A 14,823-nucleotide genomic window follows, 5' to 3' on the forward strand; every position below is an offset into this window, starting at 1 on the left:
ATACTAAATTTAAGATACAGACTAACATCCTTATAGACCAATAAATAATACTTTTGTGACACACTGATGTTATTCTTGAAATTAACTGCTCTCTAAGTAATGTCTTTAGGACAGATATAAGGTAACATTGTTGACAAAGGAAAGAATATAACAAAAATGCACGTCAATCTGTCAACCTAAAGTGAAATGAGGGAAAGAGGACTACGTTAGACTAGGAAATCAGGATTTTAGTTCCAACTCTATCAATAAATATGTGATCTGAGGCAAGTCACTATCCCCTTTCCTTTATTTTCCTCATCTATAAAATGAAAGTATACAATTTCATCATTTCTAAAAAGTCTCTTTCAGCTAAAGAAATGTATGATTCTCAAGGACTTTGAAATATTACAAAGATATTACTACAAAGTAGAGAGGTTGTTTTCTTGCATGGTTTATAGAAGTAGCAGAGGCCTCGTCATAGGACAGATAGCACATTTTTTAACTTGTTAGAGCAGTTGTTGTAGGGCTACAAGTTGATTTTATGGCAGAAGCAGTTGTCTAGTGCTGGAATAAACATGAGTGGTCATAGTTAGAACAAAATATATGAAAAATTAATTTAAGCAAAATACAATTAAGTCTCAGACATATTAAAGTCTCAGACATAAGGGAAAAAAGGGGATAAATTATTGTCAAAAGCAAAAGTTTTTAACTGCTACAAAAGGGTTAAAAGCAGATATTTATGATGATGAATAAAGCAGTAATTAAATTAACAAAAGAGCCACTTAAATTAGTTGCAAAGATCAGTGTCTCAGTTTATGTAAATAAGTGACTGACTACGAGAATCTGAGTTAAAGTTAAAATTAGATAAACAATTTCATTAAAAAAATAAAACTCTAACATGTAAAGGCTGGATTATACAGTGAGAAAGTGCATATATTCTAAGTTTTCAAATTACAAAAGGATTGTTGTTATTGCTCTTGTTTTTAGTGCTGGGGTAGAAGCGTTGAAGGAAGACTAATATTTGTTGAGTATTTGCCTTGTGTCAGGTATTTTACATACATTCTCCTTTGATCCTTCTTAATAATGTTTTTATTATGAAGATTACTGTCCTGAGAGGATTTTTCTAAGAGGAGATTAGATATCCATTTTTAAGAACAAATACTGTCATCCCCATTTTATAGATGAAGAAACTGAGGTTCTGAGGGATTAAAGAACTTGCCAAAAGTCACACAACAAAACCAACAGTTGGGGATCAAACTTAAGTTTAAATGGCTTAGAAGCCAATCATAAAGTAATAATAAAACATAATGTTTATGGATATCCTGAAAACAAGGTGTCAAAAACTACACAGAAGAACAAGTCAAAAATAGTTTTAAAAAAACAATGTTTGTTCCTCTGTCATCAATGGCCCTATTCATATATATGTACATCCCAAATCAATCTTGATCATTAACTTTATTTTCTAAACTTATTTTTAAAACTGGGTTCAAACTGACTTCTGGTCATTCCAAAAATTTAATCCACCTTCAAATTGTGAAGGTTTGTCCCCTCGTTTTATAGATAAAAAACAGAGGTCCAGAGAAATTAAGTGATGTGACCCAGATAATTCCAAAAGAAGATTTCTAAAAATATTTCAATGTGTCAGAATTATTAGCATAAGCAGTCTTAGATGTGGTTTCACTTAGTGGGAGAACACTAATTTGACTAGCACAATTTTAGAAACCAGTCTCTTTATAGCACAGTGTAACAGAGGGGTTAAGAGCAAAGACTAGAGTCTAGAGTCAGATTGCTTGGGTTTGAATCTCAATTGTAGCATTCACTAGCTATGAAACCTTGGTTCCATGCCTGTTTCCTTATGTGTAAAATGATGATCTCCTGTACAAGGTTGTCTAGAGATTAAATGATTTAATAATATGTAAGATGCTTAGAACAGTGCTTGGAGTATTAAATGTGCACAATTAATTGGTAACCATCATTAACATTACTTTGTAGACACTTCTCAAAGGCTAAATCAGACAAATGCTAGAAATAGCTATAGTATGCTCACACTCTTGAGCTCCAGAATAAGGAGCTGCTACTCTAGCCCAGAGGACAGTCCTGGCTTGGAGGATCACAGCGACTCTGTTGGGTGGGGATCCATGGCTGCAGAAAATCAAATAGAAGATTCCTTGGGAATTCTAACCAGTTTCAAAAGGATTCCGGCCCAACCGGGATCCCCAAAATAACTAGGAAGATACCCCAAAAGGGTGGTTTGGTTAAGCTCTATCTGGAATTTCTAATACCACCCTATCACGGCATTGTTTGTGTATGGTCCAGAGGTGAGCAGGAATGTCTAATTCAAGCCCTTTCCTCAGCATTATGTTTTACTGTGATTAAAACATATTAAAAGATTTCAAAGAACACACAGATAAATCACAGTAAATCCCACAAGGAAGGATACTCCACAAAAGCAGGGACTTGGCCTGTCTTGTCTGCTACTGAATCCCTGGCATCCCAAAATAGTTCACAGCACACAGCAAGCATTCAGTAAAGACTTTCTTGAAGGAGGAATAAATGCCTAGGAAACACATTTTTGCTGTTGTTCTTGAATGAGTCTTTCCTTCTCTGCCGTATGAAACTGTATTTAAAGGAGAAATGCATTATCTGATATCGGTAGTAGCAGTCTCAGATATGGTAACAAGAAATGTATATTTTAAAATTGAGATTATTTTATCTCAATCTAATCTGTGTGACAGAAACTGCTAACTATTGGTATTTTAGAAAATACAGATTTTGTTAATGAGGCAATTTAAGTTGTATAAGAAAAGTACACTAACCCATATAAGGCACAAAATCTTAAATATAATCTTGAGTTTTACAGACCATCCCCCAAAGCCCATTTTCCATGGACCCTAGGTTAAGCAAAATCATAAGAATATAGACTTGACTAAGTTAGAATTTGTGATAATTCAGACATAGTATACATAAGACTTATACTAAGTAAAAAGTTTGAAATCATTTGTTCCTTTGCGAATATTGCAGGGTCTTGTTTTGTTTTACTAAATAAGGGTTCAAAAAATTAAAGATTCCTTAAATATGCCCTCACAAGTTTGCTTTGTCACATCTTATACTTTACCATGATACTCTAATATGCCATGTAGCCAACTATGAAATAAAATAATTTCTTTAACATATTTAATTTTACCTACTAATATCATTTTTCTATTTTGGCTTTAACGTGCACTACATCAGAATGGAATAACATGCCATCTTTTTGAATCATTTATGGTATACTTGGAAGAACAATGGATAATTGGAAATGGAAGTCTAATCTAATACCTGTGTGACTTTGGCCAAGGCAGTTAATCTCTCTGTGTCTGAGTTTCTCACCTGTAACACAGAGATGATAACACATACCAACCCTCAAAGGAGTATCAAGAGGTTCAAATAAGAATATATATAAAAGCATTAATTTGTTTTTAATTTTAAGAAAATCATAATTTGGATGATTTAAAACACAGACTGGCCTTCCCTCAAATATCCTGAATTAGTAAGGAATAGACCTTAAGCCTGGTTCTACTTGGCTATCTTCTCAAATAAGTTTTTAGCTTTTATACTGTGCCAATCATAACTGATAGCAGCTGAGGTTACAATCTTGTTGGAATACTTCCTCCAAATTGTCTTAACATAAGCCACACAAAAAATTTATGTGAATGTGAGGTTTGTGAACATAGTGATAATTTAATTCAACTTACTCTTTTTTCCTACGACCATGAAAAAAACTGGCCCATTCAAAGCATGTCTTTTTACTTCCAACCCAAAAAATGGAGGGAATACCAACTATGAGAGCCATCAGGTATTTCATCAGAAAAAGAATCAGGTCTGGACGACTCATTTGAGTAACCTACAAGAAGGAAAGAAAAATATCTTAAATATATAAAGAGAACTTTCTATTAAAGCCCATTATAAACTCTTTTCAAAAAATAAACAACAGTAAAATAATGCTACAAATTTCATGTTTTCACTTATACACTTCTATAGTTAATTTTCTTGTTATACGGAGAGAGACACTCCTGAAAATTTTACAATAAATTTATATTCTATATTTTGAGTCCTATATTTTTCTTATTAGCTCACACACTTCTAAAGAAAAAGATTATTAACGTAGAAAATAAAGCACGAATAGGAATAGAGGCTCAAATAATACCTATATTCTTGGCCAATTTTGCTAGTTCTATCACTGACATTGACAATATAAAATTAGGGAAGTATTAATCTTTTCTTCTCATTTTATTAATTTCTGTTCTTATCTGTAATATGTCCTTTCTTCTACCTCATGTTTACTCTGCTGACTTTTTTCAAGCTTTCTCTTTAACCTGTGAGTTATTTATAAGTGTATTTTCTAGTTTTTAGTCAGATGAGTTTTTTAAAAATTTCTTTTTATTGCTGGTTTCAAGTTTAATTATTGCAGTCAGAGAATATGGTCTATATGATTCTTAAATTTTACAAACTTCTTTTGTGATTTAGGACAAAGTCAATTTTTGGAAGCATTCCTTGCATGCTCAAAAATAATGCATTTTCTCTATTTGTTGGGTACAAAATTTTCTGTATGTATTAGATCAACTTTATTAGTTGTTCAAATCTATATTCTTGACTAATTTTCTGTTTACTTATCCATTTTAATAGAGGTATGCTAAAATCTCTTACATAACTATGGACTCATCAGTTTTCCTTCTAATCCTGTCAGTTTTCACTTTCAAGCCGATGAAAGCTGTTACGTAAATTCAATAATGCTCTAGCTGCTCATTTTACTTTATTACAGTCATATGTTTAATGACGGGGATATGTTATGAGAAATGCTGTCGTTAGGTGATTTCGTTGTTGTGCGAACATCATAGAGTGTACTTTCACAAACCTAGATGGTATAGCCCACTACACACCTAGACTCTATGGTACTAATCTTCTGGGATCACACTGTATTATATGCTGTCCGTCGTTGACTGAAATGTCATTATGCAGCATATGACTGTAATGCTCTTCACCTTAAACTGTATTTTATCTGACGTTAATATTGTCACATCAGTTTTTCACCTCATCACACCAGCATATTTTCCAGGTACATCCTTTCCTATTTACCAATGTATTTCTTTCAAGTCTGTGTGTCTGGGTTATACTACTTCTTTTAGGCAGTTTACTCTCATGAAAATGTAAACTCCATGAAGAGTTTTTTTCTGCCACTATTTTATCCCCAGAGCCTAGATCAGTCCCTGGCACATAGCAGGTGTTCAATAAATACATATAAACATTTAAAAGATATACTCATACTTGGTTTTATTACCAAAAAAATGACAGTTAAAATTATTCAGCGTTTGAACAAGACAACGTTCCTAGCACACTTTAGCTACCTATATTCCTTATTATTATTTTCCAGAGATTCAGAACAACCTTAATAAAAATAATTATCTTTGTTAGTATCATTGTTAATTAACTTTGCCAAAAAGTACACCCTACTCCTACCTTTGGGTTCCCTTTTCTTCTTTTTTTTTTTTTTGAGGAAAACTAGCCCTGAGCTAACATCTGCCGCCAATCCTCCTCTTTTTGCTGAGGAAGAGACTGGCCCTGACCTAACATCTGTGCCCATCTGCCTCCACTTTATATGTGGGAAGGCTTCCACAGCATGGCTTTGCAAGCAGTGGGTAGGTCCACACTTGGGATCTGAACTGGCGAACCCCAGGCTGCTGATGTGGAACGGGTGAACTTGTCTGCTGTGCCACTGGGCTGGCTGCCCCTTTTCTTCTTGCTAAAGGATGCCTTTTACAAATTCCTACAGAGGTATTTCAGAGACAAATTATTTTAGATTTTGCCTGAAAATGTCTTCATTTTGCCCTCAATCTTTTTTTAGAGTGGTGCCTGAGCTAACATCTGTTGCCAATCTTCTTTTTTTCTTCTTCTTCTTGTCCCCAAAGCCCCCCAGTATACAGCTGTATATTCTAGTTGTGAATACCTCTGGTTGTGCTATGTGGGACGTCACCTCAGCATGGCCTGATGACCGGTGCCATGTCTGCACCTAGGATTTGAACCAGCGAAACCCTGGGCCACCAAAGGCGAGCATGCGAACTTACCACTTGGTCACAGGGCCGGCCCTCATTCTGCCCTCAATCTTGAATGGTGTTTGAGACGGGTATTTAATCATTTCTCAGCATTTTAAAGACATTAGTTCACAGTCTTCTAGCTTCTATCATTACTGTCAAGAAGTCTGTCTAGTTGATATTCTTTTGGAGATTTTTCTCTCTGGTTGCTTTTAAGTTTCTCTTTATCCTTTTGTTTTATAATTGCACTAAATGTTTCTTATTGTGACTGGTTTTTATTTATCTGCTTAGTATGGAGAGTGTACTTTTAATCTGAGGCCTCAAATTTTTCATTTCTGGAAAATTCTCAGACATCAGTTCTTTAGTTATTGCTTCTTAGTCATTTTTACGGCCTCTTGTTCTAAAACTCCTGTTAGATGTATACTGAAGTGCCTCAACCTATTTTTTATGTTTCTTAGCTGCATAATTATATAATTTTGAGTATTTTGTCTCTATATTCTGCATTGTGGATGAACTCTTCAGAATAGTTTTCCATTTCACTAATTCCCTCTTCAACCGTATCTATCTTAGAGTTCACTCTATCTACTATTCAATTTCCATAACTTCATTTCAAGATACCTACTTGGTTCTTATACTTGTCTATTCTTATTTCACTTCTGCTAACTTATCCCAATTTCTCATTCTTTTAAAAGGAGTTTATTATCTTTTGGAGAATCCTAAATATACTTATTCTTAAATAAGTCTTTAAAAAAATTAGTTTACTACTTTTATTTCATCTGGGAGTGAATTCACTTCTGATTGTTGATTTTGTTAGATGCCTTTCTAGGTTTAGCTTTTTTCTTTATAAAATTGTGCTATGGAACTTTAGTTTGCAGATCTTGAGTGAGGGAGTTCTCTCTCTCTCTTGCTCTCCCTTGCTGTCTCTTCTTCCTTCCCTCCATTTACCTCACCCTGTCTCACCAGTGCCCATGGGGCCTTAGTCAAAAACCAGGTCTCGTATTGGTGACTGGTAGCTCCAGACATTATTGGCTACTGTAGATTCAGGTAATAAGTCACCAAAGTTTGGCTTAAGTTTTGGTCTGAAGGCTGTGTTGGTGCCCTCCCACTTCTCTAGATAAATATTTTTATATTAACTATAGCTTCAGGGTACAGTTGGTAGCACCTTTTATACAAATTTCTTTTCAGGAGCAGGGAGCCCCATTTCCAATTGCTGCTTTTAACCAGTGAGCCTAGTTCTGGTCCTCTGACTCCCACGTGACAGATTTACCTCCCAATACCCCATAGAAACTGAACACCCAGTCACCTCTAGCCACTTCAGACCTGGAGGCCAGTAGGCCCATGTTTTTATCTCTAGTCATCATTTTGCATTTCTAGTCTACAAATTAGTTTATCTTGTCCTTTTGGATGATCATGTTTAAAATTTCTTCTTACTACATTTTATCTATAACTGGCACATGATCATAGCTCACCTGGTAAGCTCAAAACATAGAACTTAAATTACATTCATAACCTGAAATTAAGGTCTAATTCCTCTAGGATTTACATAAAAATCAACCAACAAATATTTATGGATCATCTATTCCTCTAAGAATAAAACTGTTCAAAGCCTCATGAGATTTACACAACAGAAATAAGGCTTGATTAGTGGCCCACCAAACTGATAATCTAGATGAAAATACAAATTAAAGAACAAAGTTAAGAACTACAATTTAGAAGAAGCAGATGAAGAGACACTAAAGCAGATCACAAATAACCTCCTCATTAACAAATAAATGTCTTCTTGTTGGCTCACTTTGTTTTTATGCACTTCTAGGTAGAATCAGTTAGTGATGACCATCTTATACTTTACAAAACTTTCATCTCCCCTGGCTTCTATAATACTGCATAGTCATGATTATTCTATAATACTGCATAGTCATGATTATTCTCCTAATCAGATGTCACACTATTTCTTCTTGACTTCCTACTTCTGCTTTCTACCCTTTTTCTCTCCCACTACTCTCTACACAGGAGTTTTTAAAGTCACTTCTCTATTCTCTCTTTATTCTCTCAACTCTTACTTAGACTTAGAAGTCATTTAGTCTTACTCTATAACTAACAAATGAATTTGCTTTCAATTTAATTGTTCTATGAATATAATTAGTACAATGCACTGACAAAATAAAAGGTTGCCTCTTCCATGTTCAAATAGCTCTAGCTGTTCTGCCCGTCAGTCCTCTGTAGCTATAAGGAATAAGGCTACTATTCCAGAAGTCCTAGTCAATTCAATAAGACACCCCACCAGAAGCAAAACCTAAAAGAACACTGCAAGTACTGGGAACAAAGAGACAATAAGACTATTCAGAAAATCCAAGAGAATCAACTGAAAAATAAATATAGAAACAATCAAAGGGTTCAGTAACTAAGTTGGAGAGGATTAATATACAAAAATGGAATGTTTTCTTACATACCATTAATAACCAGATAAGAAATATAATGAAAATAATTTATAATATCAACAAAAACTGTAAGACACCCAGGAACAAACCTAACAAGAAGTAAAAAGAAAATGATAAAACTCTATTGAAGGACACAGAGAAAAACTGAAGTGAATGGAGAAATATTTTATTTTTCCACATGCAAAGACTCAATGTTTTAAAGAAGTCACTTCAATTATCCCCCCAAATTAATCCTATAAACTAGATACAACCTGAAAAAGTCAATAGGATTTTTCACAGAACATGAAAAGTTAAATATATGATAAAAGTATTTCAAATAAATGAGGAAAAGATAGATTGTTTAATAAATGATGCTGAGATGGTTGGCAACACACCTGGAAACAAAATAATTTAGATACAACCTCATACAATAAAGAAAAATAAATTCTAGACAGATAAAAATAAATCATAAAAGTATGAAAAGAATGAAGTACATTTTTATAAGGGGGGGGTCTAGAAGGCCTTTTTTAAAGAATAATATAAAATAAAAAAGCCATAAAAGGAAAAGACTGATAGTTTTGATTACTAAAAACTTAAAACTCTCATAGAACGAAACCATAAATCAAATTAATAGACTAAAGACTAATAGGAATATTAACTGCATTATCTGTCAATAAAGCAAACATAAGGAAAAGAAATGGAAGAAATTAATAAAGAGGAACAAATTAGGTAATTATAAGACAAAAAAAGAACTAATAAACTCAAAAGTTGGTTATTTGAAAAAATAAATAAAGAACTGCCTCTAGCCTGATCAAAACAACAAAGAAAACAGCTCGGATGCACACATATGCACATATATGCACACAGACACATACATACACAGAGAAAAACGAGAATAAGAAATAGCTACCAAAAGAACAAAACTAAAATAACCTTAAGAGATCACTTTACTCAATTCCATGCAAATAAACTTGAAAATTAATGGAAACAAATAAAAGGAAAATATAAACAAAACTGACCCCAGAAGCAAGCATAAAATTGCACCTAACTCAAAAGACTCCAAAAAACAAAACTATAGATGTCTCACTTATGAATTTTTATGTAAACAGAATCTAATAGCAAATTCAAAGACTATGCCATGACCAAATACAGAAATGCAAGGATAATTAAATATTAGGAAACCGATTTACAAATTCAACATATTATTGGATCAAAGGGAAAATATATATAATAATTTTCATGTACACCAAAAAAGGCATCTGATAACATTAAATATTCATTCCTGGTCTTTAAAAATTGTAATAGGGGGCCAGTCCAGTGGTATAGCAGTTAAGTTCATGTGCTCTGCTTCAGCGGCCCGGGGTTTCCTGGTTCGGATCCTGGCCATGGATTCACACATTGCTTATCAAGCCATGCTGTGGCAGACGTCCCACATATAAAATAGAGGAAGATGGGTAGAGATGTTAGCTCAGGGCCAATCTTCCTCAAAAACAAAAAAAAGTTATAATAAAATACAAATAGATGATGAATAAGCCCTTAACGTGACTAAATTTATCTCAATCCAAAACCCAGTATTCATGCTTAATTGGAACATCAGAAGCCACCAAATATTCTCAGTAAGTTCAGGAATACAAGAAGAGCATCTACTACCACCACTCTTAATTAACCTTGTTTCAACAGTTCTAACAGACTGCAATTACAGTAGTCCCCCTTATCTGGGATTTTGCTCCCTGCAGTTTCAGTTACCCATGGTTAACCATAGTCTGAAAATACTAAATGGAAACTTCCCCAAAATAAACTACTCATAAGTTTTAAATTGCACACCATTCTGAGTAGCACGATGGAATCTCGCACCCTCCTGCTCCATCCTGCCTTGGATGTGAATCATCCCTTCGTCCAGTGTATCCACGCTGTATGTACTACCCAACCGTTAGTCATTTAGTAGCTGTCTTGGTTATCAGATCGACTGTCGCAGTATTGTGGTGCTTGTGTTCAAGTTTAGGGCCATCATTACCTAATAATGGCCCCAAAGCGTAAGAGTTGTGATGCTGGCAATTCAGATATGCCAAAGAGAAGCTGTAAAGTGCTTCCTTTAAATGAAAAGGTGAAAGTTCTCAACTTAATAAGGAAAGAAAAAAAATCACATGCTGAGGTTGCTAAGATCTAGGGTAACCTTTACTACAGTATATTGTTATAATTGTTCTATTTTATCATTTGTTATTGTCGTTAATCTCTTACTGTGCCTCATTTATAAATTAGACTTTATCATAGGTCTGTAGGTACAGGAAAAAACAGTATATACAGGATTCATTACTCTCAGCAGTTTCAGACATCCACTGGGGGTCTTGGAAGGTATCCCCCATGGATAAGGGGGACTACTATAGACAAAAGAAACAAATTATGGGTATAAAAACTATAAAGAAGGAGATAAAATGATTATTACTTATAAATAATACAATTTAATACCTGGAAAAACTAAGACAATATAGTAAAAACTACTATAAATCATAAGCAAGGTGGCTAGGTACAAAATAAAATACAAAAATCATTTTCCTATGTATAAATAACAATTGATTAGTAGGTGAAAGAAAGAGAAGTCTTCATTTGCCATTGTTACGGCTCTATATGCTGAAGCCCTAACTCCACGTGAATTATCTCCATGTGAAAGGAGGTATAGCCTTTTTAAAGAGGTAACTAAGGTTAAATGAGGTCATATGGGTGGGCCCTAAACCAATCTGATCAGTATCCTTACAAGAGGAGGAAATTTGGACACATAGACAGCAGGGATACACATACAGAGAAAAGACTAAGTGAGGAAACAGTAAGAGAGCAGCCATCTACAAGCCAAGGAGACAGGCCGCAGAGGAAACCAATCCTGCTGGCACCTGGATCTTGAACTTTCAGCCTCCATAACTATGAGAAACTAAATTTCTGTTGTTTAAGCCACACAGTCTATGGTATCCTGTTATATAGCAACCCTAGCAGACTAATACAATCATAGTCACAAAAGAGATAAAACACTTAGAAATAAATTTAATAAGAAAAATTAATGATATATTTGAAGAAGCTTTAAAATGCACTCATCTTAAAACATGTTCTTGGCTAGAAAGAATCACTGTCATAAAAATGCAAATTATCCTTGATTTAGTCATTAAATTTAACACAGTTCCAATAAAAATACCAACAGAGTTATCTGGGAATTAAACAAGATGATTCTAAAGTTCATATAGAAAACAAACAAGCAAGACCTAAAAGAGGAAAATGTTGAAAGAGAAATATTATCATTAAGCTATAATAAAGCTGTGTAATAGTGGGCATAGATAAACAGTTTTAGTATTTAATGTATGTGATATTTCAAACCATTCAGAAAAAGACGAATTATTCAATAAATGGATTCTGGACAGCCATCTAGAAATAAAATTTTTTCCCTTTCATGGGTAAAATATTTATTTCTGAGGAACTTCATACTGCACATTTTCAAAGAGAGTTACATAAGAAAGCAAAAATATTATCCTCCCCTCACCCTAGAAATAAATAAGAAGGGCATAAAATTTCCTTTTAAATGATGACACTTGGAAGTTTAGCACCAGCACCCAAAATGAACAAAAAAGGGGGAAAAAAGTATTTATTGTATATTTCAGATTTCTTTGGTTGGGGTTTTCCTCACGTGGCATTAATATTTCTTCTTTCAATTTTTATTACCAAAATAGTAAAAACCAGGAAAAAATATAAACCAAGTGGTTGCATACTACATCTCATAACAAGAAGAATTCCTAGTATATAAAAAATTCAAATGTAGAGAAAATTTAAACAAAAAAAGAGAAACTATAAAATTCAAGATGAAAGCTTTTCTACTCTTGGAGTCGAGAATGACCTTCTATATATGACACAAAATCTAGAAGAGATAAAAGTAAAGGTAAGTAAACCTAACTACATAAAACCCCAACATTCTGCACGGCCATCACTTCCATATCAACAGCCAAAAGACAGTAAAAAAGTGGCATAAAATTGTTGCAAACGTTATGGTAGATAAAGGGGCTAATTTTGTTCATAAATAACTCCTACAAATAAATAAAAGTCCACCACCTAAAAGAAAAACAGGCAAAAGATACGGATAGTTTATAGAAAATGAAATACAAATACAAGACCTCAGCCTCACTCATAGTTAAAAAAACTAAAATTACATGATGGTTCTATTTTTTTAATCTATCAGATTGGTAAGATCCAAAGTCTGATAGTACAATGTATTAGCAAATGTGTAGAGAAATACACTACTCTCATATTTTGGAGATGGGAATATAAATTCATGTAACCTCTATAAAAGACAATTTGGCAATATTTATCAAAATTATACTCTTTCTGAAACTAATAAAATGTTTCATGTCAATTAAAACCCAATATAAAAATCATACCCTTTGATCAAGCAATTCTTTTAAAAATTTATGCTACAAATATTTTCACATATATGTGAAATGATGTATGTACAAGGATTGTTTGCAATAGTAAAATATTATAAACAATGTGGTTTAGCCAGTCACTGACATATTACGACGTCACAAAAAATACTGAGGAAGACTATTCTCTTTAGATATCGATCTCCAAGATATACTGTTAAATGACAAAAGCAAGGTAGAGAAGTGTATACAGTAACTACCATTTGAGTAAAAGAGAGGGAAAAAAGGAATATACTGGCTTGTACACGCATAAACATCTCTGAAAGGATACACAAATTCCTTGTAACACTCAAGTTATCCTTGGGAAGGGTACTAGGAAGCTGGGAAACATAGGTATGAATAGAGGGGAGATGCTGTCCCATATACTCTTATAGCTTTCGGTTTTGAACCATGTGAATATATTATCTATTTAAAAAATTTAAAAATAAAAAAATAGAGAAGTTAAATTTTTTTTTAAAGTACGAACATTCCAAATATAAAAATAAGAAGCTGGGCAGGGTATGAGGAAACACCTTCACTGTTGCTGGGGAATATAAATTGGTATAATCTTTCTGGTATACAATTTGTAATACTTACTAAAAATTTAAAAGTGTACACCATTTGATCCAGGAATTCTATTTCAAGAAATACATGCTAAAGAAATAATAGGTCAATAATAGAGGATTGTTTAGATTAATTACAGTACATCCAAATAACTAAATAAGCAGCCATTCAAAAATGATAATGTGAAGTGAAAAAAGGAAGATACACACAGTTGTGTGCTGGTAAATGTTTAACGACTGGCTTTTTGGATGGAGGGAAGCCCTGGTTTGTAGCATCTGCCAATTTCTATTGTGTAAATACACCAACCATGGCTATTTTTAAGCTACCAATGCAATATCACGAAATGTAGAGTCACGAAGAGATGTACACAACTGTCTCTTCTCAGCCAGTGTGAGCCAGCTCTAGTACACTAGGTGTAGACTAATGTGTCAAATGTGATCACATTTATATTTAAAAATTATATAAAATATCTATAACATAACATTATTTATACATATATCAAATATGACTTTGATGTGTTTTGTTACATACCACTATGCATTATTCTGGTTATGTACTGCTGTGTAAGAAACAACACCAAAACTTAATGGCTTAAAACAAGAATTTATTATTATCTCTGAAAGTTCTGTGAGTTGACCAGCTTCAGCTGGGTGACTCTCACTTGGGTTACTCACATGTAGTTGCAGTCACATGACAGCTGGGGTGGAATCATCTGAAAGTGAGCCTGAGCTGGACATACATATAAGACAGCTTCTTCACTCAAATATCTGGCATCTTAGCTAGGATTCCTGGAAAAGATGGGAGCTAGCTGGTGATCTCTCTCCCTCTCTCCTTCCCTCCTTCCCTTCAGGCAGCCTTTCCATATAGCTTATTACTAGCTTGGGATTCCACTGACTTCTCACTAGAGGCTGGCTTCTCCCAGAGCAAGCATGCTAAGAGGACTTGGCAAAAGTTGCAAACCTTCTTATGACTTAGCCTCGGGGTCATGCAGAATCACTTCTGCTGCATTTTACTAATCAAAAGAAGTCACAGAGCCAGCCCAATTCAAGGAAATGGACTATACAAGAGCAAGAAGTGTGGTTCATTGGCTGGAGGCAGCGGGGTGCATATCTCTAAAGAGCAGCTACCAACATCTTAGAAAAATATACAGAAAAAAAGGTAAATAGTGGTCACACTGATGGGGAGGTGTGTTTTTCCTGTGAGCATGTTTTACAATAACTTTTCCTGATATTTTAGAATTTTTTAAGGTGGAGAAAACTATTTGTAAATAATCAAGATTTACAAAACATATTTAACTGGGAAAACTTTTATCATATCAATGGAATGCCAAAGGCTCATGAGATAAAATGTAAATCTGGATTA

General features: G+C 33.9%; 1 protein-coding gene across 2 annotated transcripts in view; it reads right to left on the bottom strand.

Annotated features, from left to right (window-relative positions):
* FZD3 (frizzled class receptor 3) overlaps window positions 1-14,823 on the bottom strand; it is an 89,112-nt gene that overhangs the window by 12,050 nt on the left and 62,239 nt on the right. For both annotated transcript variants that reach the window (XM_046657160.1, XM_046657161.1), the window contains exon 5: window positions 3,714-3,862. In XM_046657160.1, the coding sequence (XP_046513116.1) occupies window positions 3,714-3,862 (149 nt within the window). The remainder of the gene's footprint in view (window positions 1-3,713; window positions 3,863-14,823) is intronic.

Source organism: Equus quagga, chromosome 3, assembly GCF_021613505.1.
Source record: "Equus quagga isolate Etosha38 chromosome 3, UCLA_HA_Equagga_1.0, whole genome shotgun sequence".
NCBI classification, from domain to species: domain Eukaryota; kingdom Metazoa; phylum Chordata; class Mammalia; order Perissodactyla; family Equidae; genus Equus; species Equus quagga.